Raw genomic sequence first — 26,351 nt, forward strand, 5'->3', positions numbered from 1 at the left:
GTTGTCATCTGGTCATTTGGGGCACCTTTTTGTGCCTTATTCGTAATAACAGGTCTAGTTTAAAACGTCAAAGTTTTAGTCCTGGACGTTTTCGCTTTGTTCCATTATGGCTGGAAGACGTCCAAGTCTTAGGAATGCCCAAGTCCCGTCTCGAACACGCCCCTGGCATGCCCCCTTGAGATTTGGACATCCTTCTGATGGACTTCAGAGAAAGACGTCCGAAAGGAGGTTTCGATAATACTGATTTGGACGTTTCTGTGAGATACAATGGTACCTGCAATGGTCTTAGATACAAATCAAGTTATGCATCCAGCTTCTCTTACATAAGTACACAGCTATGTAACGCACTGCCTAAAACTGTGAAAACAATTGATAACCATCTTAACTTCAGAAAGTCACTGAAAACCAGCTTGTTTAAGAAGGCTTACCCCTCAGATCCAACTTAAATTTCTACTTTCTGTGACACAGCAAAACTGTGGACCATATTGGACTTTTATTATCATCCCTTCCTTATTCCTTTGTTGCTTTATACTCATGATACTTATATGACTACTACTACATTGTATATTTGTATTTTACCGAACCGTAGCTTGCCTCTACGGTATTGTGTAAGCCACATTGAGCCTGCGTCTAAGTGGGAAAATGTGGGGTATAAATGTGTTCTCCGAGGACAAGCAGGCTGCTTGTTCTCACTGATGGGTGACGTCCACGGCAGCCCCTCCAATCGGAACACTTTCTAGCAAAGTCCTCGCGCGCCGGTGCGCACCGCGCATGCGCGGCCGTCTTCCCGCCCGAACTGGCTCGTGCCGGTCTCGGGGGGGGCTGTACCGCAGGAGCCCTCAGGGTAGGGGGAGACACACCCGAAGGCTCACCGCCACCAGCAGGGGAATGGACAGCCCTCACCTGCACTCCGGACGAAGCACCACCGTCCGACGACATCAGCAGACGAGGAGGTCTCGATACCACCGACACCGACGCAGCCCTCCGATGTCGCCCCGATGCAGAGGGCCGATGCCTCGATGCACTCGATGCAATCGGGGGCGAGGATGAAGGTCCGGGCGCCGACGACGTCGATACTCCCGATGCCGATGAAGAGCCCGAGAACAAAATGTTCCACTGGGCTAACCTCGCTACCTGAGTCCGCTTTTGTAAGAGGGAACACAGACTACAGGCCTGAGGGCGGTGCCCAGCCCCCAGACACTGAAGACATGACGCGTGCCTATCAGTGAGCGAGATTACCCGGGCGCACTGGGTGCACTTCTTGAAGCCGCTGGAAGACTTCGATGTCATGGGCGGAAAAATCGCGCCGGCGAGATCAAAACTCGAAATGGCGAAAATGGCACCACAAAAATAGGGGGAAGAAAAACTTCGACCGAGGCCTAAATAGGGCCTACCCCAACGACGAAAGAAAATTTACCGGGGCAAAAAACTCGAAGTACGGGAAGGGAGAAAACCAAAAGGCCTCCTCCCGACACCTTTTTTCTTCTTCTTTTTTTTTTTTTTTTAAGAACGAGTCGAAGAACGACGCGCGAGGTCAACTTTGGGGCGCGAACGGCGAAACACGACCATACCGAGCGCGGACAAAAGAAGACTGGCCGGCACGAGCCGGTTCAGGCGGGAAGACGGCCGCGCATGCGCGGTGCGCATCGGCGCGCGAGGACTAGCAAAGGACGTCACCCATCAGTGAGAACAATCAGCCTGCTGTCCTCGGAGAATACCTTCTACAGGTATGTAGCATTCGCTTTACCGCAAGTGCCGGGGTTATGACCTCTCTCACGGGGGTGGTGAAATAATCTCTGTTTGTACCCGTGGTAAAACTTTAAATTTTGTTTCCATTCCTACGGTTTTACTGCGGGTTACCATTCTCTAGACAGTACCTGTGAACTGAAAAAAATACCTTGATATCCATCCTAGTTTTGTGTGCATTTGAAAAAAGTTAGTAATATGAATTGGTATCTTCAACAGTTCTGATTTCTGATGTGATCAAGATTTGAGCCAGAACGGTGTTCTGGCAATTCTTTGGGATCAGGAAGTGATGTCACTACCACTAACTTCCTTCCGCTCCCCCCGCAGTCGTGCTTCTCTCCCTTTTGCTCCTTCTCTAGTGCGCAATGGCATCCCTTCCTCTCCCCCCCCCCCCCCCCCCACCTATAGCTTTTCAAAGCTGTATTCTTGTTTTAGAGGTTGCCAGTAGCAAACAGCGATTCACAATGTGCTGCTCACCAACATCGGAGCCTTCTGTCTGATGCAACTTTCTGTTTCTGCATAGGTGGGAAGGTCAAACAGAAGGCTCCGATGTAAGCAGGAGCAGGGTGTTATGAATCGCTGCTCACTGCCGGCAACCTCTAAAACCGGAAGACAGGTTTGAAAAGGTATAGGGGTAGGGAGAGGAAGGGATGCCATCACACATTAGAGAAGGAGCAAAAGGGACCTTGACTTTGGGGGGGGGGGGGGGGGAAGGGGAGAAGAAATGAAGGACTGGGTGGGGGAAGGAGAAAAGTTGGACCAATGGTAGGTGGATGGGTAAGGTGGAGAAGAGAAAAACTGGACCAGTGGCGGGGGGGGGGGGGGGGGGGGGGGGGGGGGGAGGCAGGCTGGCTGGAGGGAGGGAGAAGGAGAAAAGCTAGATCAATGATGGGTGATTGGGTGGGAGAAGGAAAAAAAGCTGGGCCAGTGGGGGGAGGGGGAGGAAGGAGCAAAGCTGAATCAGTTAGTTGGTGGGGGAGATGCCAACTATGAGGGAAAGGAGAAGAAAGGGATAGAGAGGAGGATGCTGACTATGGTGAGAAGGAGAGAGAAAAAAGGAAAAGCTACATTGTTGACCAGAAAGGAGAGAAGCTGCACAGCTGGGGTAGGGAATGAAGATGGGACAGGGAGATTATAGGCTACGTTGGGGGAGGGGAGAGAGGGAAGATGTTGAGTAAGGGGGTGGAAAGAAGGAGTGAGGGAAGATGTTGGGCTACAACAGTAAGGGGGGGTGAAAGAAGGAGAGAGAGACACACACACACACAGGATGCTGAGCTACAAAATTGGAGGGCAGGGAAATGCTGAACAACCTGTGGGAGAGGCCATGAGAGGTTGTCAGGCAGATGAGTGGCACTGTGGTAATAGGGAGTAACAAAAGGGAATAGGAGAATGGGGAAGGAGTGAGATCAGAAATAGGAGAGCTAGGAACTAAGAATGAGATGGAAAGTTTAGGTTTGTGAAAAGTAAAAAGGAGTTTGAGAACTGGAGGGTGGTATTAGGCAGAAAAGAAAGGGAGGACAGAGCTAAAAGAGAAAGATAAATATGTCAGAGACATAATGTGAGGGAATAGAAGACAGGAGGAGCGAGAAGAAAGGACAAATAGAGAAAGTTGGCAGAAGGCAGATAGGAAAACAGAAGAGAGAAACTAACTGGGACCGACGTGACTGGTAAAATAAAATGCCCAGACAAAGGTAGGAAAAAGGTGTTTTTATTCTGAATTTATGAACTGGAATATGTCAGTTTTGGGAAATGTGCATCACAGATATCTTTGTATTGTGTTCAGTACAAGAGTAAATGAATTTGTTTTATTTTTCCAGTGTTGAGTTCTGAGTTTTGACTTCTTGGGGTTATCAGTTCAATTTTTGTTTTCATATTTCTATTTCTAATTTGTGATCTCTATTTTATGTGGGTCTGTCACTGTCTTTTGTCTGTGACCAAGGTGTGGTATGTTGTTTGCATAAAGTTTGTGTCGATATCTATAGAAATCCCACTTGTTCTAGTTGATTAGTAGTAGGTGTATTGGTGTTCTATGGCCCAGTGTAATATTTGTAGTGTTGCCTATTCATAGGTATGGTTGTTGCTATTTGAATCTTAGGAATTAGTGCTACTGTTGTATGTCAGGTTTGCTACATGTATTTTGAGCTGGAATTTTTTTTTCAGGTTTGTATTTCATAGTGTGGCTGGTAGTGGAGAGATTTATGTTGCTGTTGCTCAGATGAGATGAGAATCAGGATATATTTTGTTCGGTGACTTCCAAGGAGAAATGTCCTTCCTACCTGTTTTTGGGAGGAGGTTAAATTTTCGTGGATACAGAGCATGTTTACATTTAATTAATAAGAACTGCTAGACTGTGTCAGACCAAAGGTCTTTGGAAATTTAAGCATTTCTGTGCCCCATCCCAGTTACTCTGCCCTATAGTGACAAAAGGAAGCAAGTGCTTCAGTAAAAATAGACACTTGCTTCCTTTCCCATTGCAGGGTAGTACTCCTTCATGCCACCCAGCTACCAGAAATTTCTGAGGAGAGCACTATGGTATCAAATATGTAAATGTTGAGAAGAACACTGATTAGTCCAAAATTTTGTTGATAAAGGTTGCAGATTTGTAGTACTGGGTGTGATATTCCTTAACATTTTTAAAATTAAATTTATGAATTTTCCAAGTATATGTACATACCAGCTTCCTTTTAATCCACAAATGAAGTATTGTGTATGTAGGGGTAAGTTCATTTCTGGTCCTGGCCCCACCCACATCCATTTATGGCTCCCATCCCATCCCACCCCACCCCATTCCAATTCCTTTTTGTCTACAAATTAAGCCTTGGCTGTGATCATTAAGATTTTTTTATCCCTGGATGTGTGGATATTTTGACTGACAGTCATTCAAACCCAGAACTGAACTATTGAGTTGTAAAGTTTAATTACAGGGCAGGAATTTTTCTTGGCTAATTCATAATCTCTCATAGTTCTGCCAGTTTAATGTCTATAATGGCTACAGTGTTAAGAAAAAAAAATGTTTTATTTAAGGACACCAGAAACAAATAGACCCTGAAATGTTCAAAGAGTTCTACAACTATTGGATGGAAACAGAAGCAGAGGCAGAAGATGTCAACCTACCTCCTTCAGTAATAGAGCAATTGGATAAAAATGAATGTGTGTACAAATTATCGCGATCAGTAAAAACCAACTATGGAGTGGGAAAAATAGCAATGACTCAGAAGCGTCTGTTTCTTTTGATGGAAGGAAGACCAGGTTATGTTGAAATTTCAACATTCAGAGACATAGAGGTAGGAAAAATGCATGATTGTAGTTAAGTTCAGCATCTATATTACTTTTATAATTTTTGATGTCTTTCTGTTTTCATTAAGTAACCTAACAAAATAAAAGTTGAATTATTGTGTAGTATCATGCTAAGATGGAGCCAAGGTATGAGGTAGTTATTAGAACCTGTAAGGCACAAGTGATGGCCACTTTTGGAGCAATTCTATAACCTAAGCACTTGTGTTTAGAATACTAGCTTATATACTGTACATGTATATGCATACTTAAAAATGTATATGCCAGCATGCCACCTAAGAGCTATTCTATAAATACCCACTCTTATTTGCAAGGGGAATATACACAGGAGAGGAGCATAAGTGGAGCTTCCACTTATATGCGTAACTTAAAGAATGCTAAAAGTTGTGTTCATGCTTGTCTTAGATGCTTGTTCTTACTGCAGCTCTATGGCTGGTGTAAATGCAAGCACCTGAGTGTTCGGTACATCTATACCGAACTACACTAGTATTCTATAATGAATCCTAGGCACTTAGCCTTCCTTTATAGAATAGGCTTCTATCGCACACCCTTGTGTGGAGGCCCCCAGTTAAAGAATTGCCCCTTTATTTCTGCTCTTCTTAGAGCACTATGGACCTCCTGGCTACGTTTACCTTGATGCCTTGATTCAAACCCCACTTTATTTTTTAGATGGTTTAAATGTTCTTTTTATATTCCTTTTTTTCTTTTCTTGTTCTTTTTTGTTTGTTTGTTTTAAAACCATGTAAACTGCTGTGGTATATTTATTGAATGGTAATTAAACTTCTACTGCTGCCATTATTTTTAATGTTGGGCAAGTTACTTTAATTCCCATTGCCACATGTATCCATTTAGATTGTAAGCTCTTTGAGTAAAATGGTGTGGTAGCCATGTTAGTCCATTTTTAAAGGTAATAAATAAAAATAAAATAAAACATGGAAAAGAAAATAAGATGCCTTTTTTTTTAATTGGACTAACACTACATTTTTTGATTATCTTTCAAAGGTAACCTCCCTTCTTCAGATCAGATCTGAAGAAGGGTTGCTGTGCAGTGCACGAAGTTCAGGAACTCTTGTGGTTTCAAGTCTTGCAGGACTTGAAATTGTGAGACCAGCCCAAACTTCCTGTACAATGCACACATGTTTACATACGGAGCTAAATTATGGCAGGAAATAGAAAGCATGCAGTTTCTTCTAAAAACTCCTGCAAGGTGAGGGGAATAAGTGGCAGTGTCAGAGAGACTGGGTGAAGGCTGGAGGAGGAGGGTATGAGTGAGTCTGGGTGAAGGCTAGATGTGGGGGTTATGAGAGAGAGACTCGGTGAAGGCTAGAAGTGTGTGTGTGTGGGTTGGGGGGGGGGGGTATGAGAGAATGATAGATTGACTTGTGGGCCTAGGCTGTGCTGTCACATGAAATCGAACCGAGGCAATTGCCTGACAGCATGCTTTGTGAAGTGAGACTATTGGCTTCTGCCAATGATTTGTAGAGGCACTGTAATGAATTGATTTACTAACATTTCTTTGCCCACAGATGCAAAATGGGAAAATAGCCTTCGTAAGTCATATAAAACATAGAAAAGTGAAGGCAGATAAATACCATATGGCAGTGGTTCCCAAATCTGGTCCTGAAGGCACCCCAGCCAGTCAGGGTTTCAATATATCCACCATGAATATTCATGAGATATATTTGTATGCAGTGGAGGCAGTGCATGCGGATCTCTCTCATAAATATTCATTGTGGGTATCCTGAAAACCTGACTGGCTGAGATGTCTCCAGGACCAGGTTGGGGAACCACGATCATATGGCCTATCCAGTCTGTCTAACTGTTCCATCTGCTCTCCCTTTAACTCCCTTAGAGATTCTATATACTTATCACAAGCTTTCTTGAATTCAGATACAGTTTTCATCTACTCCACCTCCACTGGGAGGTCGTTCCATGAATTCAGCACCCTTTCTGTGAAGAAGTATTTCTTCAGGTTACTTCAGAGTCTGTCCCCTTTCGCCTTCATCCTATGCACTCTCATTCTAGAGTTTCCTTTCAATTGAAAGAGACTCTCCTCCTGTTCATTTATGCCTTTTAAATATTTAAACGGCCCTATTATACCTCCTCCTCTTCTGCCGTTCTTTTAAAGAATATATATTGAGATCTTTAAGTCTGTCTTCATACACTTTATGACGAAGACCACTGACCATTTTAGTAGCTGTTCTCTGGACCGACTCCTGTTTATATCTTTTTGAATATGCGGTCTCCAGAACTGTACACATGGGAAGGTGGTAGAACTAGAAGACATGAATTGAGGTTGGCGGGAGGCAGACTTAGGAATAACATCAGGAAGTACTTTTTTACGGAGAGGGTGGTAGATACTTTGAATGCCCTCCCATGGGAGGTGATGGAAATGAAAACCGTAATGGAATTGAAACATGCATAGGATAAACAGAAAGAAATCCTCTATGGAAAGAGAATGGAACCAAAGAAACTTAGCAGTGCTTAAATGGCAACTCCAGTAACTGAGAAACAAAGCCAGAGCTGGGCAGACTTCTATGGTCTGTGCCCTTATCATGGCTGGACAAGATCTAAATGGGTTGGAGTGGGGCTTTGATGACAGCTTCAAGAATTGGGGAACAAGGCCAGTGCTTGGCAGACTTCTATGGTCTGTGCCCTGAAAATGGCAAGGAGAACAGAACTAAAAATAAAAATAAATCTAATCAAAACCATCTCTAATCAAATCTAATATTCACATCTTAAACATCCCTTAATATCTAAATATCATAAATTTCATTAAACTAATATTAAGGGATGTTTAAGATGCAAGTATTAGATTTGATTAGAGATGGTTTTGATTAGATTTATTTTTATTTTTAGTTCTGTTCTCCCGAAGTTATGATACGATACTATACATGCATACTTGACCTTGATTTGTCTGTGCCATTGTCGGGGCACAGACTCTAGAAATCTGTCCAACACTGGCCTTGTTCCCCAACTACTGAAGCTGTCATCAAAGCCTCACTCCAATCGATGATGGTTGGAAATTAGTGCATTACACGATGAGGGAGGTTATCCTTCCAGTGTGAAACACTTCTGAGCACCAGTCATTAATATTTAATATAGTTTTATGTGTGTGAATAATATTAAAGGTTTCATGTTTGTTTAGTTAAAATTTAATGCCAAGAATGACTAATCAGGAGCATGAGAACAATCCAATTCTGTATTGGGAGACAGCAAAAGCGGTATTGCACGGGAAAATAATCAGTTATTCCAGCTCTCTCAAAAAGAGCAGGAATTGGGAACTGCTTTGATTGGAAGGTCAGTTATCCTTCACAGGCACTGTTGGGTCTTCCTTAGGCCTCAAGATAAACATAGTAAAACATAGTAACATAGTAGATGATGGCAGAAAAAGACCTGCATGGTCCATCCAGTCTGCCCAACAAGATAAACTCATATGTGCTACTTTTTGTGTATACCTTACCTTGATTTGTACCTGTCCTTTTCAGGGCACAGACCGTGTAAGTCTGCCCAGCACTATCCCCGCCTCCCAACCACCAGTCCTGCCTCCCACCACCGGCTCTGCCACCCAATCTTGGCTAAGCTCCTTAGGATCCATTCCTTCTGAACAGGATTTCTTTGTTTATCCCACGCGTCCTTGAATTCTGTTACCGTTTTCATTTCCACCACCTCCCGCGGGAGGGCATTCTAAGCATCCACTACTCTCTCCATGAAAAAATACTTCCTGACATTTTTCTTGAGTCTGCCCCCCTTCAATCTCATTTCATGTCCTCTCATTCTACCTCCTTCGCATCTCCGGAAAAGGTTCGTTTGCGGATTAATACTTTTCAAATATTTGAACGTCTGTATCATATCACCCTTGTTTCTCCTTTCTTCCAAAGTATACATGTTCAGGTCATCAAGTCTCTCCTCATACGTCTTGTAACGCAAATCCCTTACCATTCTCGTAGCTTTTCTTTACACCGCTTCAATTCTTTTTACATCCTTCGCAAGGTATGGCCTCCAAAACTGAACACAGTACTCTAGGTGGGGCCTCACCAATGACTTATACAGGGGCATCAACACCCCCTTTCTTCTGCTGGTCACACCTCTCTCTATACAGCCTAACAACCTTCTAGCTACTGCCACCGCCTTGTCACATTGTTTCATCGCCTTCAGATCCTCAGATACTATCACCCCAAGATCCCTCTCCCCGTCCGTTCCTATCAGACACTCCCCGCCTAACACATACGTCTCCCGAGGATTTCTATTCCCTAAGTGCATCACTTTGCATTTCTTCGCATTGAATTTTAATTGCCAAACCTTAGACCATTCTTCTAGCTTCCTCAGATCCTTTTTCATGTTTTCCACTCCCTCCCGGGCGTCCACTCTGTTACAGATCTTAGTATCATCCGCAAATAGGCAGACTTTACCTTCTAACTCTTCGGCAATGTCACTCACAAATATATTGAACAGAATCGGTCCCAGCACCGATCCTTGAGGCGTACCACTACTCACCTTTCCCTCCTCCGAGCGAATTCCATTCACCACCACCCTCTGGCTTCTGTCCGTCAACCAGTTCCTAATCCAGTTCACCACTTTGGGTCCTATCTTCAGCCCATCCAGTTTATTTAAGAGCCTCCTGTGGGAACTGTGTCAAAAGCTTTGCTGAAACCTAAGTAGATTACGTCTATAGCTCGTCCCTGATTCAATTCTCCTGTCACCCAATCAAAGAATTCAATGAGATTCATTTGGCACGATTTCCCTTTGGTAAAACCATGTTGCCTTGGATCTTGCAACTTATTGGCTTCCAGGAAATTCACTATCCTTTCCTTCAGCATAGCTTCCATTACTTTTCCAATAACCGAAGTGAGGCTTACCGGCCTGTAGTTTCCAGCTTCTTCCCTATCACCACTTTTGTGAAGAGGGACCACCTCTGTCGTTCTCCAATCCCTCGGAACCTCTCCCGTCTGCAAGGATATATTAAACAAATCTTTAAGAGGACCCGCCAGAACCTCTCTGAGCTCCCTCAATATCCTGGGGTGGATCCCATCCGGTCCCATGGCTTTGTCCACCTTTAGCTTTTCAAGTTGTTCATACACACTCTCTTCCGTGAACGGTGCTCTATCCACTTCAATCTCATTTGTACTTTTTGCAGTCCATCGCGGTCCTTCTCCAGGATTTTCTTCTGTGAAAACAGAACAAAAGTATCTATTTAGCAAATTTGCTTTTTCTTCATCATTATCTACATAGCGGTTCGCAGTATGTTTTAGTCTCACAGTTCCCTTTTTAGTCATTCTGCTTTCACTAATATACCTGAAGAAATTTTTGTCACCCCTTCTTACATTTCTAGCCATTTGTTCTTCCGCTTGCGTTTTCGCCAGAGGTATCTCTCTCTTGGCTTCTTTCATTTTCATCCGGTATTCCTCCTCGTGTTCCTTTTCTTGAGTTTTTTTGTATTTCTGGAATGCCAACTCTTTAGCCTTTATTTTCTCAGCCACTTGCTTGGAGAACCATATCGGTTTCCTTTTTCTCTTGCTTTTATTTACTTTCCTTACATAAAGGTTCGTGGCCCTATTTATAGCTTCCTTCAGCCTGGACCACTGTCCTTCCACTTCTCGTATTTCCTCCCAGCCCATCATCTCCTTCCGCAGGTATTCCCCCATTTTACTAAAGTCAGCATGCTTGAAATCCAGAACTTTGAGTTTTGAGTGGCCACTCTCCACTTTAGCTGTAATATCAAACCAAACGGTTTGATGGTCACTGCTGCCCAGGTGGGCACCCACTCGGATATTTGACACGCTATCCCCATTTGTGAGCACCAGATCCAGCGTCGCTCCCTCCCTCGTGGGTTCCGTCACCATTTGTCTGAGCAGACTGCTTTGGAAAGCATCCACGATCTCTCTACTTCTTTCCGATTCCGCAGACGGAACCTTCCAATCTACATCCGGCAGATTGAAATCTCCCAGCAACAGCACCTCTCTCTTGTTTCCCAACTTTTGAATATCTGCGATCAGGTCTTTATCTAATTCCTCCAGTTGTTTCGGAGGTCTGTAGACAACACCCACGTATACAGAGGTTCTGTCCTCTCTTTTTAAGGTGATCCATATCACTTCTTCCTTTCCCCAGGTCCCTGTCATTTCGGGCGCCGTGATATCATTTCTCACATATAGAGCTAGTCCTCCACCTTTACGACTCTCTCTATCCTTCCTAAATAGATTATAGCCTGGTATGTTTGCATCCCATTCATGGGAACCATTTAGCCACGTCTCTGTGATTGCAACAATGTCTAAGTCTGCCTCCAACATCAGGGCTTGAAGGTCATGAACTTTATTGCTTAGACTGCGAGCATTTGTGGCCATCGCTTTCCATGTACATTTCCTGGTATGTGCTTCAACATTTGTGATTTGGGTTTGGGTACCTTCATATCCTTTTGTTCCAACTTCATTTCTTTCTCTTCTGCCTCAGTTCTATTTTCAGGATCATCACCATGCTGTAATGGAGCAAAAGAATTCTTGTTAGAAACACAGACGGCCTTAAATGAGTTACTACATCAAAGAACCAGGAAATCTTAGGCATATTATCAATTCTAACTTTATATATGCATGGTAATAAAAGTGGCAAGCTTCTTGCCTTCTTAATTGCACCTAAAGCTGAAAAGGTGTTTGATAGAGTGTACTCGGACTTTCTATATGCTGTGTTACATAAATATAGTATAACAGGCTGCTTTCTATCTATGTTCCGGGGTTTTGCCATCTTCACCTGCCTTGATGCAACAATGGGAAGGAGAGTTTCCTTTGTAATCGGTGCAACAATCTTTGAAATACTTTGGTATTCAGTTATCGAACTCTATCCAGGAACTCTTAATGTAGCGAAAATGATTGCTACTATTGAATGCCAATTAACTCAATGGATGGAACTGCTGCTTTATTTAATGGGTAGAGTTAGTCCAATGCAAATGATTATTTTTCCTCGCTGGCTATATGTGCTGAAAACTTTGCAACTGTGGCTGCTGCAGAAAGACCTCAAATGACTCAATTCATTATTTTCTAGATTTTGCTGAGCTCAGAGAAAATCTGAATTAAAATATACCTTTTTGTTAGGGAATTGGAGCCAGGGGGGTTGTGGTTTACCAAATATACGGCGATATAATTATGCCTATCTATTGCGGCAAGGATTGGCTTTATGACACTGAACGTTATACCCCGCTGACCTTGGAGAGGGCTTATTGTGCCTCTTTTCACCCCGTTTCACTTTTTTAGGCCCCGATTAGGAAATGGCCCTCTCTCTTAACTTCTAGTATCTTGTTATGCCCCTTAAGGAAGGGATGGGCATACTTAATTTCCTGACTGGGAGGCTCTCCCTCTACTGCAGAGCTACCCCCTATTAGAGGGAATGTGGAGTTTACACCAGGTCTAGACAATATGGCTTTTATAGCTTGGGAAAATGCAGAAACTGATTATTGCAGGAGAGAATTCCATTTTTTCCGTGGTCGCCTTTCATCTATGGGTGGGAGAGCATTGGGGCAATGTATTTGCATATTACAAATTGAAACATTGTATACACCCCTTAGATTGGGGATTTCTTAACCTGCGTATTGGTAAGGAAGTACGTGCCTCTTTTTCATGATTTAGTGGAGGAGGAGGTCTCAATCTCGGGTATTCACAAAGCACATGTTAAATTGGAGGGGCCTAAAGATTTAAGTGAGATCAAGCGTAGATGGGAGGGGGTCTAGGTCAAGATTTGGCAAACTGGGAGATCCAGGCTAACATAAAAGGGATCCTTGGGCTTACTTCAAATGCAGCTTTGAGAGAATGCTACTTCTGTACTAAATGTAACAAATAAATAAATACAAGTCAGGTTATGCCCAGTCCGCTATGTGTGAAAAATGTTCAATTTTGGGTAATACTTTATTTCATGCTTTCTGGAACTGCCCAAAAATTAAGCAATTTTGCACCACTATTGCATTTCTGGTTTGATAGGTAAAGCCCTGCTGGTTTTCCTGGTCAATCTCTTGCTGGAAAAGTCGGGCACCAACAGAAGCAATAATAGAGGGGATACCCTTCTTATCCATAAATTATGCCTTTTGGCTTGAAAATGTATTTTACAATCATAGACAGTTCCTGAACCACTTTCTTATTGGAAGTGGAGAAATCAGGTTCATCACCTGCTTACTTGGGAGGCATGGGAAGCACGTGGTTCTTTTAAATGCAAACAGCACTTTCTGAGGATCTGGGACAGTTATATTCAACATAGGGCACCACGGGGTAGAAGTCTTCTTTATAATAACACAGACACATGGGTATCCTTTTTTTCTGTGCTTTATTTGGTAGTTTGTCTTCCTATGCTTTAATCTTTTCCTTTGAATCACTGGCAGCCAGGCTGTAGTGACTTTGCTGTTTTGATTCAGGTTTGGGTTGGGGGGAGTGGTTAATTGAAAATGGTAAGACATTTCTGGCTTGTAATAATTTCTTGCTCTTGGGGGACTCTGCCCCACCGTTTAATTGCTGTTACCCTGTTGCTTTGTTGTATTGATTGGTATTGCTTTCATGTTTGCTTGTTGTCTTACCAATAAAATTGTTTCAAAAAACCTTACTGTAAAAAGAAAAAAAATAATGCCCAGAAGTGCAGAGTGATGCACTTGGGTGCAGAAATCCAAAGGAGAGGTGTATGAGATAGGAGGAGAGAGATTGATAAGCACAGCTCAGGAGAGGGACCTTGGTGATGGTGTCTGAGGATCTCAAGGTGATGAAATAATACAATAAGGTGGTGGCCAGGGCGAGAAGGGTGCTAGGCTGCATAGAGAGGGGGGGGGGGGGGGGGTTATAACCAGCAGAAGAAAGGAGGTGTTGATGGTCCAGTACAAGTCATTAGTGAGGCCCCACTTGGAGTATTGTGTTCAGTTTTGGAGGCCATATCTTGCTAAGGATGTAAAAAGACTTGAAGCGGTTCAGAGAAAAGTAACAAAAATGGTATGGGGTTTGCATCACAAGAACTTTGAGGAGAGACTTGATATGGCAGGGAACATATATACCCTGGATGAAAAGAGAAACTGGGTGATATGATACAGACATTCAGATATTTGAAAGGTATTAATCTACAAACAAACCTTTTCCGAAGATGAGAAGGTGTTGAAAAGGGGCCTACTCAGGAATAATGTCAGGAAGTATTTTTTCACGGAGAAGGGTGGTAGTTACTTGGAATGCCTTCCTGTGAGAAGTGGTAGAGATGAAAACGGTAACGGAATTCAAAAATGCATGGGATAAACACAAAGGAATCTTGTTTAGAAGGCATGGATCCAAAGAAGCTTAGTGGTGATTAGAAGGCAACACCAGTAATTGGGAAGCAAAGCCAGTGCCAGGCAGACTTCTGTGGTCTGTGCCCTGATCATGGCTAGACAAATAGGCCAGTGCCAGGCAGACTTCTGTGGTCTGTGCCCTGAAAATGGCAAGGATAAATATATATTTGTCTTGTTGAGCACACTAGATGGTCCATACAGGTCTTTATCATGTACTATGTTGCTATGTTAGGTGGAGCTAGAGAAAACTGAGCCGAGAAATATGTCTTTGCATCCAGTCCAGCTCTTCAGTATTTTCTGTCTCCAGCAGCTGGATGGACACACTTTTCAGCCTGTGGTTCTGAGTGATTTGCTCCTGGTGCTGTTAGTCTACTGGTCCCTAGTTGAACTTTGCGGGTGCTTTGAGTCTGTAGAGTCATATCCAGAAGTCTTCAGATCCCTGACTCGGGTAGCCCCATGAATTTACTTCTTCCCTCCCTTCACATCTCCCCTGTTTCTTGTGGAACGCTTCTTTTCCAGCACAACAACCTAACAACCTAAAAAAAAAAAAAGAAAGAAGGAAAGAAGTTTTCTGGAGAGTGTGGGACAGAGCATCAGTCCTGAGTTTCTCATCTGTGGTAAAACTTGTGCAGACACTGAGCTTGGGGGCAGCAGCCAATAGTGGTATGTTTGACTAAAATTTGACTCGGAACCGCTTGGAGGGCAGCAGGTTCTACTTGGTGCATGGGAGGGATCCTGACCCGCTTCATGGGACACCTTGTACTGTGCGTGTGACAGTCGGGGTGAATGGCTACTCCCGTGGATGTACTTAAGCAGTATTCCCGCTGTGGGACCTGACTGCCAGCATCTGGGCTTTGCAGTGCATGCAAGCCAGGAATTCCAAGAGAAATGGAAAAATAAAAGTCTGCGGCAGCACATCTTTGGATTTCACGCAGCATCCAAATATACCGGGGTCTTCAGGCTCTATGGCAGGGCCTGTGCAAAGTTTGATGCATGAGAGCACGGGAACAGGTGCTATTTTGTCGGGGCTGACTGGCTGTGAGGAGCAGCTTCTGTCTGATCATGTGCGGAGCACAGTCACCGTTTTACAGCCTCAGGACCCTACAGAGCATTCAGTTGCATTGAGATCTTTGTTTTCTCTGGAGTTTATGTTGTCCTTAGATCTGTGCTGCAAGGTGCTTCAGTTTCTCACCCCAGTTCCCCTTTGGTGCCTAAGAGATCTTATTTAGACCTCCAGGAGTGGGAAGAGGAGGCTATCTCTACTTCTCCCTCCTTATCTGATGTGGCCTCGGTCTATTCAGAGGAGCTATTGTTGAAGGAGTCATTAGAGGAGGGAGAGCTCCTTCTTGAGGTGGGGGATAATCCGAAAATACTGAGGTTGTTTTATAAAGAGAAGCTTGGTACTCTTATTTCTGAGATACTGGCAGTGCTTTCCATTGAGGAGCCTTCTGCTTCAGCGTCAGGAGTTCTATCTTCGTCGATCATGAAGGGGCTTAGAGGTCCTTCTAAGGCCTTCCCGATGCATCCGGAAATTCAGGACCTGATTACAGCAGAATGAATCCCACCAGACACAGGGCTGAGAGTCGGATGAGCCACGGCTTGCTGCTACCCATTAGTTCCAGAGGAGAAAAATAAATTGCAGCTTCTCAGGATGGACTCTCTTGTTACGGCAGTGACTACGAAGACCACTTTGCCAATGGAAGGGGAAATTGCCCTAAATGACCTATACGATAGGAAGCTAGAAGGCTTGCTGAAACAAGCTTTTGAAGTGGCCTCTTTGGGCCTTCAAGCGACAGTAGGCACCTCGTTCATGGAAAGATCTTGCCTGAAGCAGCATCAGCAGTAGGCACCCATAACGCCCATCTGGAAGTAGGGTTGGCGTACTTGGGCAGATGCTGTTTATGACATGTTACGGCCTGCAGTATGCCTTCTTTGGCTGCCAAGGCACGTCAGCGACTCTGGTTGCATCATTGGGTAGTGGCTGGAGCATCAAAGTCACATCTAGTTAAACTGCCCTTGTGGGGCAATTGGCTATTTGGAGAAGATCTCAGTAACTTGGTGAAAGAACTGGGGGAAACTAAGCCACAGCAGTTGTCTGTTTATGGGGCTCTCGATCTTGATTTTGAGACAACAGATGGTACCAGCCTGGTTGTCAGCAATATGATCAGAAATCCTACTTTCAGGCATGTCGGTCTTCTTTTCTTGTGGACAGGAAGCCCTCCACTCAGTTATCTAGAACTCTCAATGCCTCCAGAGCTTGATGAGAGGTTGGTCCACTCTGCTGTTCCTCTGGTAAGAGGACCTCTTTAGGAGTTTCGGGAGGAGTGGGCCAAAATCACGTGAGACCAGTGGGTTCTGGATATTCATACAGAAGGTTACAAGTTGGAGTTTTCTGCTCAGTTGCTCCTCTCTCCTTGTAGTCTCCTTGTCGAAAGGGAACCAAGGAGGTGTACTTGCATGTACCCATATGGCTGCTGGGCCGTCACTTCCAGTTCAGGGCTTTGGTCTTGCCAAAGTTCTCCAAGGTTGTGGTGGTGATGGCATCCTTCCTTTGGTGCCAGGGAATCACTAGCTCATTCATGTATTATCCTATTCGGACAATGTGGCAGTGATGGACAAATTTGTCCATCTTCTGTACTTTGTGGGTTAGGTGATGAATTTCAAGAAGAGCAGATGAACTCCATCGCAGACGGTGGAGTACCTGGGCATTGTAATTGGCACAGCACAGGAGAGGATCTTCCTCACAGAGGGCAGGAGGTTGAAGCTTGTCTAGCAGATTCATCTTCTCCTCAGACAATGCAGGGTCTGGGACTACATCCAGGTTCTGTAGCCAATGACTTTGCCAATGGAAGTGGTGCCATGGGCAAGGGCTCATATGTGGCAATTACAGCAATCTCTTCTCAGTCGCTGGTCTCTGGTGTCACAGAAGTACGACCGTCATCTTCCTTGGGCGCTGGTTGCCAGATGTAGTATGTAGTGGTGGTTGTCAGCCAGGTATTTGACCATTGGAGCTCTCTTTCTAATAATTCAATGGGAGGAAGTGACAACTAATGCTAGCAAGTTGGGTTGGAGAGCTCATTACAAGTTCATTTGGCACAGGGCACCTGGATGGAACAGGAGTCCCAGTGGATCACTTGGAGCTCAGGGCAGTGCAGAATGCCTTATATGACATCCTATAGTATATCTCCTATCAAACTGAGCTCTCTTTTTCATCAAGCACTGCCATTTCCTCCCCTCCCCCTCCCCACAGACAGTTTGAACTTTGTGGGTGTGGCTTGGATCTCTTTCAGGGAGAGAAAACTAACAACTTATAGCAGCAGCTTCAGAGAGCATTTTCCATCTCACAGATAGGCTGCAGAGAATACCTTCTCCTGCATTAGACTTAGTCCCGCCCACCCTACCCCTCTACCCACCCACCCCTAGAGTGACATGTCTTATATAACCTCCCTATCAACCCACTCATTACTTTTACCTCACCCATTTCTATTCTTCTATCACCTTCTCCCACTGCTCCAACCAGAGTTACACCTAATCACACTGACCACCCTTCAACATCTTCAGTCCTTCTGTGACTGTTCTCTTGTGCTTGACTGCTTAAATATTTTAAATTTAAATGCTTTACTTTTTGTCTATTAGATCTTAAGCTCTTTGAGCAGGGACTGTCTTTTCTTCTGTGTTTGTACAGTGCTGCGTACACTTTGTAGCGCTCTAGAAATGTTAAATAGTAGTAGTAGTAGTATATGTCCTCACTCCCTTTCTGGTGGTGGCCCAAGTCAGAGTTTTCTCTGACAATGCAATGGTGGTGGCTTATATCAACAAGCAAGGCGGGACCAGCAGTTGTCCGATGGCGGTGGAGCTGGCCTCCCTCATGAGTTGGGTGGAGAAAAGTCATCTCTGCGTGTCAGCAGCTCACATCGCGGGGTCCTTGAATATGGAGGTGGGCTTTCTCAGCAGGCACTCCTTGGACTCGGGATATTGGGAACTATCCAGGCAGGGGTTTCAGTAGATAGTGGACTGATGGGATTCTTCGTTTCTGGACTTGATGGCAATGAAAATGAATGCCAAAGTGCTCAAGTTCTTCAGCTATTGGAAAGAACAGAGCTTGATGGAGATTGATGCCCTACTGCAGCCCTTCCCAGAGACACATCTAATGTATCTCCTTGGCCCATGGTAAGCCACCTGTTGAAAAGGATCGCATTGCACTTGGTGTCGAATATTTCTCATAGCCCTAGAGGCTGTGGCACACAGACCTGATTTGACTGATGGACGGGGGTCCTCTCCATCTTCTGCAGATACACAGCCTACTGAAGCAAGGTCCAGTGCTCATGAAGGGTCTGCACCCCTTTGGTCTTATGGCTTGGCCATAGAAAGGGCTTGGTTGAGACAAAAATGTTATTCTGACTCGGTCATTGCTACTTTGCTTCAGGCTCGTAAGTGCTTTACATCCATGGTTTATGTGAGGTTGTGGAGGACATCCGAGGGTTGGTGTTCTGAGCTTGGACTTTCTTCCCTGTCTTTTTGTGTACACTAGAAATGATAAGTAGTAGTAGTAGTAGTTCTCTGCTCAGATCATTCACATCCTAGTGTTTCTCCAAGCAGTCTTTCAGAAAGTAACGGCATTGGGTTCTGTAAAAATTCAGGTTGGGGCTTTGGTCTGTTTCAGGGGCTGAATGCAGAAGACGTTTCTTGTGGCTCACCCAGATATCATTTGTTTCTTGCGGGGAGTGAGCCGCTTGCTTCCTCCCTTTTGTATGCCGTATCCAGAGTGGAACCTTATATAGTTCTTTGGACTCTTCAGAAGCCTCCTTTTCATCTCAACCAATCTGTGACGCTTCTGTCCTTTTGCAGAGTGGACGAAGAAGCTCGGTATTCTTCCTTGAAGCTTCTCAATGTGCATAGAGTCCTTACTAGATATCTGGAAGTCACAAATGTGTTTTGCAAATTGGACAGACTGTTTGTACTTTTTGGTAAATAGAGGCTTGGCCTCATGACTTTCATGCCCACAATTGCTAGATGGCTGAAGGAGACTATGGCGTCAGCTTATTTCCTTGTGGGGAAGCACGCTCTTTAGGCCTTATTCTATGAGGTATGCAGAGACATCCTGGGTGAAGACTACCATACAGTTTCTAGTGGATATTTGCAAGGCGACGATGCATACAGCAGTATGACATACTCTGCATGTCACACTGCTGTATTAGAGTTGTTTTTTTGTACATTCTTGCAATTTGACTCTCATAGCCCGACGGCTTGCTAGATCATTTTAGGTGACACTTATGATATGTCTGTGACCCCTGAGGAAGGCTTTATGCTGAAACATGGCCCGTGTATGGTCTAGTTTTTTCACACTTGGACTTCATTTTTGGTCTGATTCTCTTGGAATATCCTTCTTCCACCTTCTTTGTTTGTAAGCAAGTCCTGCTACAGTATGTGCAGCTGGTGTTGTCGATGTGTTTTTATGTCCAAACCAAGGAGTAGTGCGATTAGCAAGACACTTCAAATGACAACAGGAAGACAGAACTATGGTGAAAACAACTTTATTCTATATAGAATAAAGTTGTTTTCACCATAGTTCCGTCTTCCTGTTCTCATTTGAAGTACCTTGCTGGTCACACTACTCCTTGGTTTGGACTTTTTTACGTAGTGGACCATAGTAATCCGATTCTGCGGCCTTCTCTCTCTGATGTGTTTTTATGATCATCATTGGTTCAGGACCTTAGCTGTGGTCAGAATGTTTGTCAAATAAGATATTGGAGGTCTAGGGATATTTTTTCTATGATTTGGAAGGAAATGAAACCATAGTAAAATGCATTATTTTTTAAAAATATGTTATTTTTCTTTTATTCTTAGGATATTAAAATTACTACTGTTGCCTTCCTAGTTCTGAGAATACCAACACTTCGAATTAAAACTTCATCACGAAAGGAAGAGTTTGAAGCAAATCTTAAAACTGAATGTGATCTTTGGCACTTAATGGTGAAAGAAATGTGGGCTGGAAGGAAGATGGCTGATGATCATAAGGTATTAATTTAAACTCATATATATATATTCATAAATTAATATTAGTGTTGTAGTAAATGACATAAAAAACATAATAGTGGGTAGGACTAATAAGCTGTTTCTTCATGAGTCAGATAAAATATTTAGGTCCATAACATACAAAGTGCTGATATTGTCTGCCCTTTTTTACCACTAAGAATTTGTAGAAATTAACCTTTTTGGATGAGCCATAGCTTGTGCTTTGCTGCTGCCTTCAGTTGAAACGTATGCCAACACCTTTTCCCCTAGATACGGTTCCTTCATTGAGATGTCTGTAGCCTTGCACTTCTCTAGGGTCTGCCCTGAAGCATTGTAAGGTCAGCATGAATTCTTTTTTGGATTTTGTATTTAGATACTGGTTAAGAGTTTTACAAACATTTAATAAACCATTTCTTCTTAATTTTATTTTAAAGCTATTTTACAGTTGCACTTCCCAAAAAGAAACAATTTGCAATCACAATACCAAATAAATCAACAGGAAGAAAAGCAGAAAATAAAAATTAAGAATGGAACCCAGGTATACATTAGACCTCAAAAAAGAGGAGCCAATCAGATAGAAAGATAAAATAATGAATACAATAAAAACACTTGTCTACTACTATCCTACGATATAGTTCAGAGCGGATTACAAATTAAGGGCCAAGTTTACTAAGCTGCGCTGTAGTGTAAGCATGCTAAAAATTAGTGTGCACTAATGCTAGCGACACCCATTTATTCCTATGGGTGTCTCTAGCATTAGCAGCGCGCGCTAAAATGTTAGAGTACCTATAGCGCGGCTTAGTAAACAGGGCCCTAAGAAGTTAACCATATATGAGGAATTATACAATTTCTAAAAAAATATAATAATAATTACAAAATTTCTGAAACAAAGCTTTTTTTTTTTTTAAGTTTTTTTTCCCTCTAAAAATCATATTTTGAGTTTCTTTCCTGATAGCAAGTGGCAGAGAATTCTAATATAGAGCAGAGAGTTCCAGTATAGAGCAGCAATTTCAGTTTGCTCTTAGATGTTATCCTATGTGCTGATAGAAAATAAAAATGCAGTGCTTCACTAGATCGGAAAGGTCTTTTTGTAGAGGATTGAGTGATCAAAGATGAAGAAGGTCAGAATAGATAAATCATTCATATTCAGAGTACTACCTCAGAGGTGACCGTAAACCGTATCCAGTGAGGAACTAGTTCTTTCTTGCAGAAAGTACTGGAGTTGATTTATATATATATATATATATATATATATATATATTTTTTTTTTTTAAATTATTATTATTATTATTTTTTGCCCCTCCCCCACAAAAGTAGAATATGACATTTATGAAGAAAGTGCAAGAGAAGATTGCCTTGAGGACAAAACCTGTTTGTGTTTAGCAGGAAAGGCTTTATATTTTTGTTGAATCTCTTTCTAATAAATTTAATTTATTGCCTCTTATATCCCACATTATCCAAATAAATTTGGTTCAATGTGGTTTACAGCACTGTGAAAATCTCTCATTTACATTATAGCAATAATATTCAGCATGGCTGTCAGACTCAGGGGCTCTTTTACTAAGCAGTAAAACCACTGTGGGCTTACTGCGCGCCAATCTGGAGCTACCACCGGCCCAACGCAAGGGCTGGCAGTAGTTCCACCCCCAGCACTCACCATTTCCGGTGCTAGTGAAATTATTCAAAAAATATTTCTGCAGGTGATAATCGGGCAGCACTGCGCTACTGGATAGCTTGGGAGCCTTTACTTCCACCTCAGTGGGTGGCGGTAAGTGCTCCCCCCTTCATGGCCATGCGATAAGAGCAATCTTATGCATGGCCATGTCTTTTTTTTTTTTTTTTGGCCTTTTTACCCGCTTTGGTAAAAAGGGCCTCAGCGCATGGCAATAACAGCCCCCTCTGCTAGTGCAGGGCCCTTTTTACCACAGCCTAGTAAAGGGGCCCTCAATGAGCAATAAATGCATAGATCATAGGAATATAAATGTATCCTTAAAGCTTTCAAACTCAACATTGAAGAAAAAATCATAAATGCTCCTTTTTTATGGAACCAGCTTCCTTAGAGCTTTCATGAAGAACAGTCTTTTACTTAGCATCAGCAGCAAATGAATCTAGGGACCATCTACCAGTAGGAGGAGATAGAGAGCGCTGAACTGCACTGTCTTACAGTATGGGATGCTTCTTGGTCAGCCAGTATTCTCTATCTCCAGCAGGGAGATGGATGGTCTCTCACAAGCTCCTGGTCTCGTCTGATAGTGGTTCCTATTCTGGGTCTCTCAGTTCAGTAGAGCTTTGGGGTGTATGGCTGAGTGGTGCAGGCTTTAGAAGGGTACACCTGGTGATACCAGGTCCCTCCCCCACTCTTCTCCCCTCTCCAGCCCTTTCTTCATTTTCCCTCCTCACTGAAGAAAAATATTGGGGCCTAATTCTTTAAAGTCCACAGCCTTGGCTGCAAGAGAGATACTGGTTTGGGCCAGTATAAAGGGTATAATGATGGAGAGGAGGTGAGTGTGCTTCCAGCAGCACAGGCAGGACTCCAAACGGTTGGCTTTCCTGAGGCGAATGTATCTTTACATTTTCTTTCACCTTTGGGCCAGGTGTGGTTTTACTTTTGTTTTCTTTACATCGGCTGCCAAAGTTGTTAAAAGCTGGTCCCACTGTGGAAAGCAGAGAGCATTACTGGGGCAGTATCCGGGTGGCTATGCAGACTCTCCTCTGGCAGAAGGGGCCATGTTCAGGGAGGCCTCGTTAATATCCTGTGCAGGAGAGATGTGGGCTCATTATCCTCATGGGGCTGAAAGTGATATGGTAGCTTTTTATATAGCAGCATGATTTGGGAGCAGCACTGCCGGCGCCTTTTTTAGCTGGCACTACTTTAGAGGTCCTTAGACACGTGTCAGCTGCTCTGGGGGTTTCTCCAGGGCTGGGTTCTTCTATTCCCCCCCCCCCCCCCCCCAAGTTAATTCTGCTGCTCCATAATGCCTGTATGTTGTAGAAGTCTGGTAGGGGAACTGACAGTTCCTTTTTAGCTCAGCCTTTGGAGATTTCTGGATTGTTCCTTGCCTCAGTCTCCACTGATGGACCCTGCCCCGAAGAGGAGATAATTGCACTCCAGCTCAAAAGTAGGGTCTATTGCTTCCCGGCCTCCCTATCATTCTGAGGGAGTCATTTCAGGGCAGTCCCTTTCTGTATAGATGCAGGAGGAATTGGAGGAGAGGGAGCTGTTTGCAGAAGAATCTGATGATTCCACTGCGGTGCAGGTGTTTCATAAGGGAAGAGTTGCTTTCCTTTATTTATTTATTTATTAGGATTTATTTACTGCCTTTTTGAAAGAGTTCACTCATGGCGGTGTACAGTAAGAATAAATCAAGCATATGCAATAGACAATTACAGCAGTAAAAATATTCAAATAATACAAAGTAGGGCATAGTATACGACTCACAATGTCAACACAATACGTAATAGAACATTTTTAATAGACAGTGTATGTTATAAGCAAAGATGGAACATATAGTTAGGTAAGAGAGTAAGAGGAGTAAGAAAATAAGGTGACTAATTTAAAGAAAGTTGCACATGAGGTCAGAGAGATGGGTAGGAGTGGATAAACATGTCCTACTGCAGTATGTGCAGCCTGTGTCACTCCTTGTGTGTGTGCAAGACTAAGAAGTTAGTTGCTTCTTCCATTAAAGGCCTGTTTGAAGAGCCAAGTTTTTACCTGCTTCCTGAAGTAGAGATAGTCTTGTGTTAAGCGGAGCCTTTCAGGGAGTACTCAGGCTCGCTTGCAGGTATCACATCGTGTAATATCTTTTGGATAGGGTGTGGTTAGGAATACCCTTTGGGAAGACCTGAGTGTCCTTGGAGGTTTGTAGAAGGTCATCCTGTTCTTCAAGTACTTTAGGCCATTTCCTTTAAGGGCCTTGAAGATCAGACATAGAGTTTTATATTTAGCCCTATATTATACTGATAGCCAATGAAGTTTCTGCAACAATAGCGGAATGCTGCCAGTAGGGAGTTCCGACATTCTGGGAGAATCGGTCTCCCCTGGCCTGGATACCACCTTGAGCCCCGCTATGCGCACGCCACCTCCCCAACCGGTAGGCGCAAGCTCTTTTCTCGCTGACTCGACGGGGCCTCCCTGTGAAGGTACTATGGGCACGGAAGAGCGTCGAATTCAGGACTCATTTTCATCACAGAAGGGAGAGACGTCGCCACGAATTAAGGAGAGAGGAGCCGAGGGACAGAATGAGAAGCATGTGAAGACTTCTGAGAGGTTTGATATACCGAAGGAATTGATGGTTAAACCAAAGGAGGTAACATTGGACGAGTTATGGGACTTAGTTTCTAACTTGGGTCAAACTTTCCTGAAGCAGTTTAATGAAGCTGTACCTAAAGTAAACTTATTAGAAAATGACCTACAAAAGACAGAGGAAAAGATTAAAGTTATTGATGACAAAATTGAAAAAAAATGGATCAAAGAACTATGAAACTGGAAACATTACAACCTTTTAATGACAAATGATTTAACAAATCTTAGGAAAAGAATGGAAATCTTTGACAATTATACTAAAAATCATAATCTAAGATTTGTTAATTTTCCCAGGATAAAGACTGTTGCTCCTTTAGATATGTTAAAACATTATATGCGGGACATTTTGAATGTACCAGAGCAGAATATACCGCCATTTACCCTGGCATATTACATCCCAGGAAAGGAACTGAATCAAATGCCTGAAATGTCATTGGATGTATCTCTTTTGCTTGAGACTTCTGATTCTGAACTTGCAACGGCCGCAACTCTGGTTGCGACCGTTGCATTATTACCTGATAAAAATCGGATCTTCCGTCTGTTTTTCCAATAAAGATAAACCCTTTTTGGGATATAAAATATTACTATTTCCTGATGTCTCCAAGGAGACATGGAGACAGAGGAAACAATTCTTGCTCCTTAAGCCCGAAGTACTGCACTTGGGGGGTACCTTTTTCTTAAGCTACCCCTTCAAGTGCATAGTAAGACTTGATGAGAAGAAATATGTATTCACAGAACCAGCACATGCATCGGCTCTAATAGCCTCGGCGAAAAAAGGACAAGCGACAAGGAAATAATTAACTCACCTTAGTAGAGTTTGCGTTATCCTTTATTAATACCTTATATTCTTTTTTTTTTTTTTTTTTTTGCTCCCTGAATTCCTAAATTTTGGATCTGCTATTTATGGACTTGAATGTCAATAATTACCTAAATGAATGTTAATTTCCTTTGTTACAAATTTTATTTTTATAATGCTTTACCAATCAAAATGTTTCTTGTATAAATTTGATTAAACTGAATAAATAAATTAAAAAAAAAAAGAAGACCATCTGTTCTCCCTGGCGGAAATATGTAGGGTGGTGACATGGTCTTCCATGTATACCTTCTCCAGACACTACCATTTGGATGTCTCCACTTGGTTGGATGCATCTTTTGGAGTATCGGTTCTATCCACAGGAGCTTCAGGTTCCTACCCTACTTTAGGACTGCTTTGCTGCATCCCACAAGTCTCTGGATTCATCTGCTGCTGACGCTAAGGAATGAAAAATTATTTCTTACCTGATAATTTTATTTCCTTTAGTTGCAGCAGATGAATCTAGAGGCTCACCCTGTTTTTCCAGTGGTTCCTTTCAGTTCTCTCTATTGGAACGTGTTGCTGCATTTTTATATTTTAGATGGATTGTTGTAATCGGTTTCCGTGTGGGGAAGGAGAAATGTTATAATTCTGTTTTCTTCTGCTTTGTCATGAGAAATACTGATTATTGACCAAGGAGCATCCCATACTATGACAGTGCAGTTCAGTGCTCTCTATCTCCACTTGCTGGTAGATGATCACAACCCACAAGTCTCTGGATTCATTTTGCTGCAACTAAAGGAAAGAAAATTATCAGGTAAGAAATAATTTTTTGATCATTTAAAGTGAGGTTGAAGTCTTGCCTTTTTTCAAAATTTGTGGGGTACTGATATCACCCGTGTCTCCAGGTTTGGCAGCCTGCA

The 26,351-nt window shown here is 43.1% G+C and overlaps 1 protein-coding gene across 1 annotated transcript in view; it reads left to right on the forward strand.

Moving 5' to 3' along the window:
* Positions 1–26,351, forward strand: part of DENND3 (DENN domain containing 3) — a 390,432-nt gene that overhangs the window by 273,336 nt on the left and 90,745 nt on the right. The window contains exons 14-15 of the mRNA XM_030219612.1: positions 4,771–5,030; positions 20,165–20,335. Coding sequence (XP_030075472.1) covers positions 4,771–5,030; positions 20,165–20,335 — 431 coding nt within the window. The remainder of the gene's footprint in view (positions 1–4,770; positions 5,031–20,164; positions 20,336–26,351) is intronic.

This window comes from Microcaecilia unicolor, chromosome 1 (genome assembly GCF_901765095.1).
Source record: "Microcaecilia unicolor chromosome 1, aMicUni1.1, whole genome shotgun sequence".
NCBI lineage: Eukaryota > Metazoa > Chordata > Amphibia > Gymnophiona > Siphonopidae > Microcaecilia > Microcaecilia unicolor.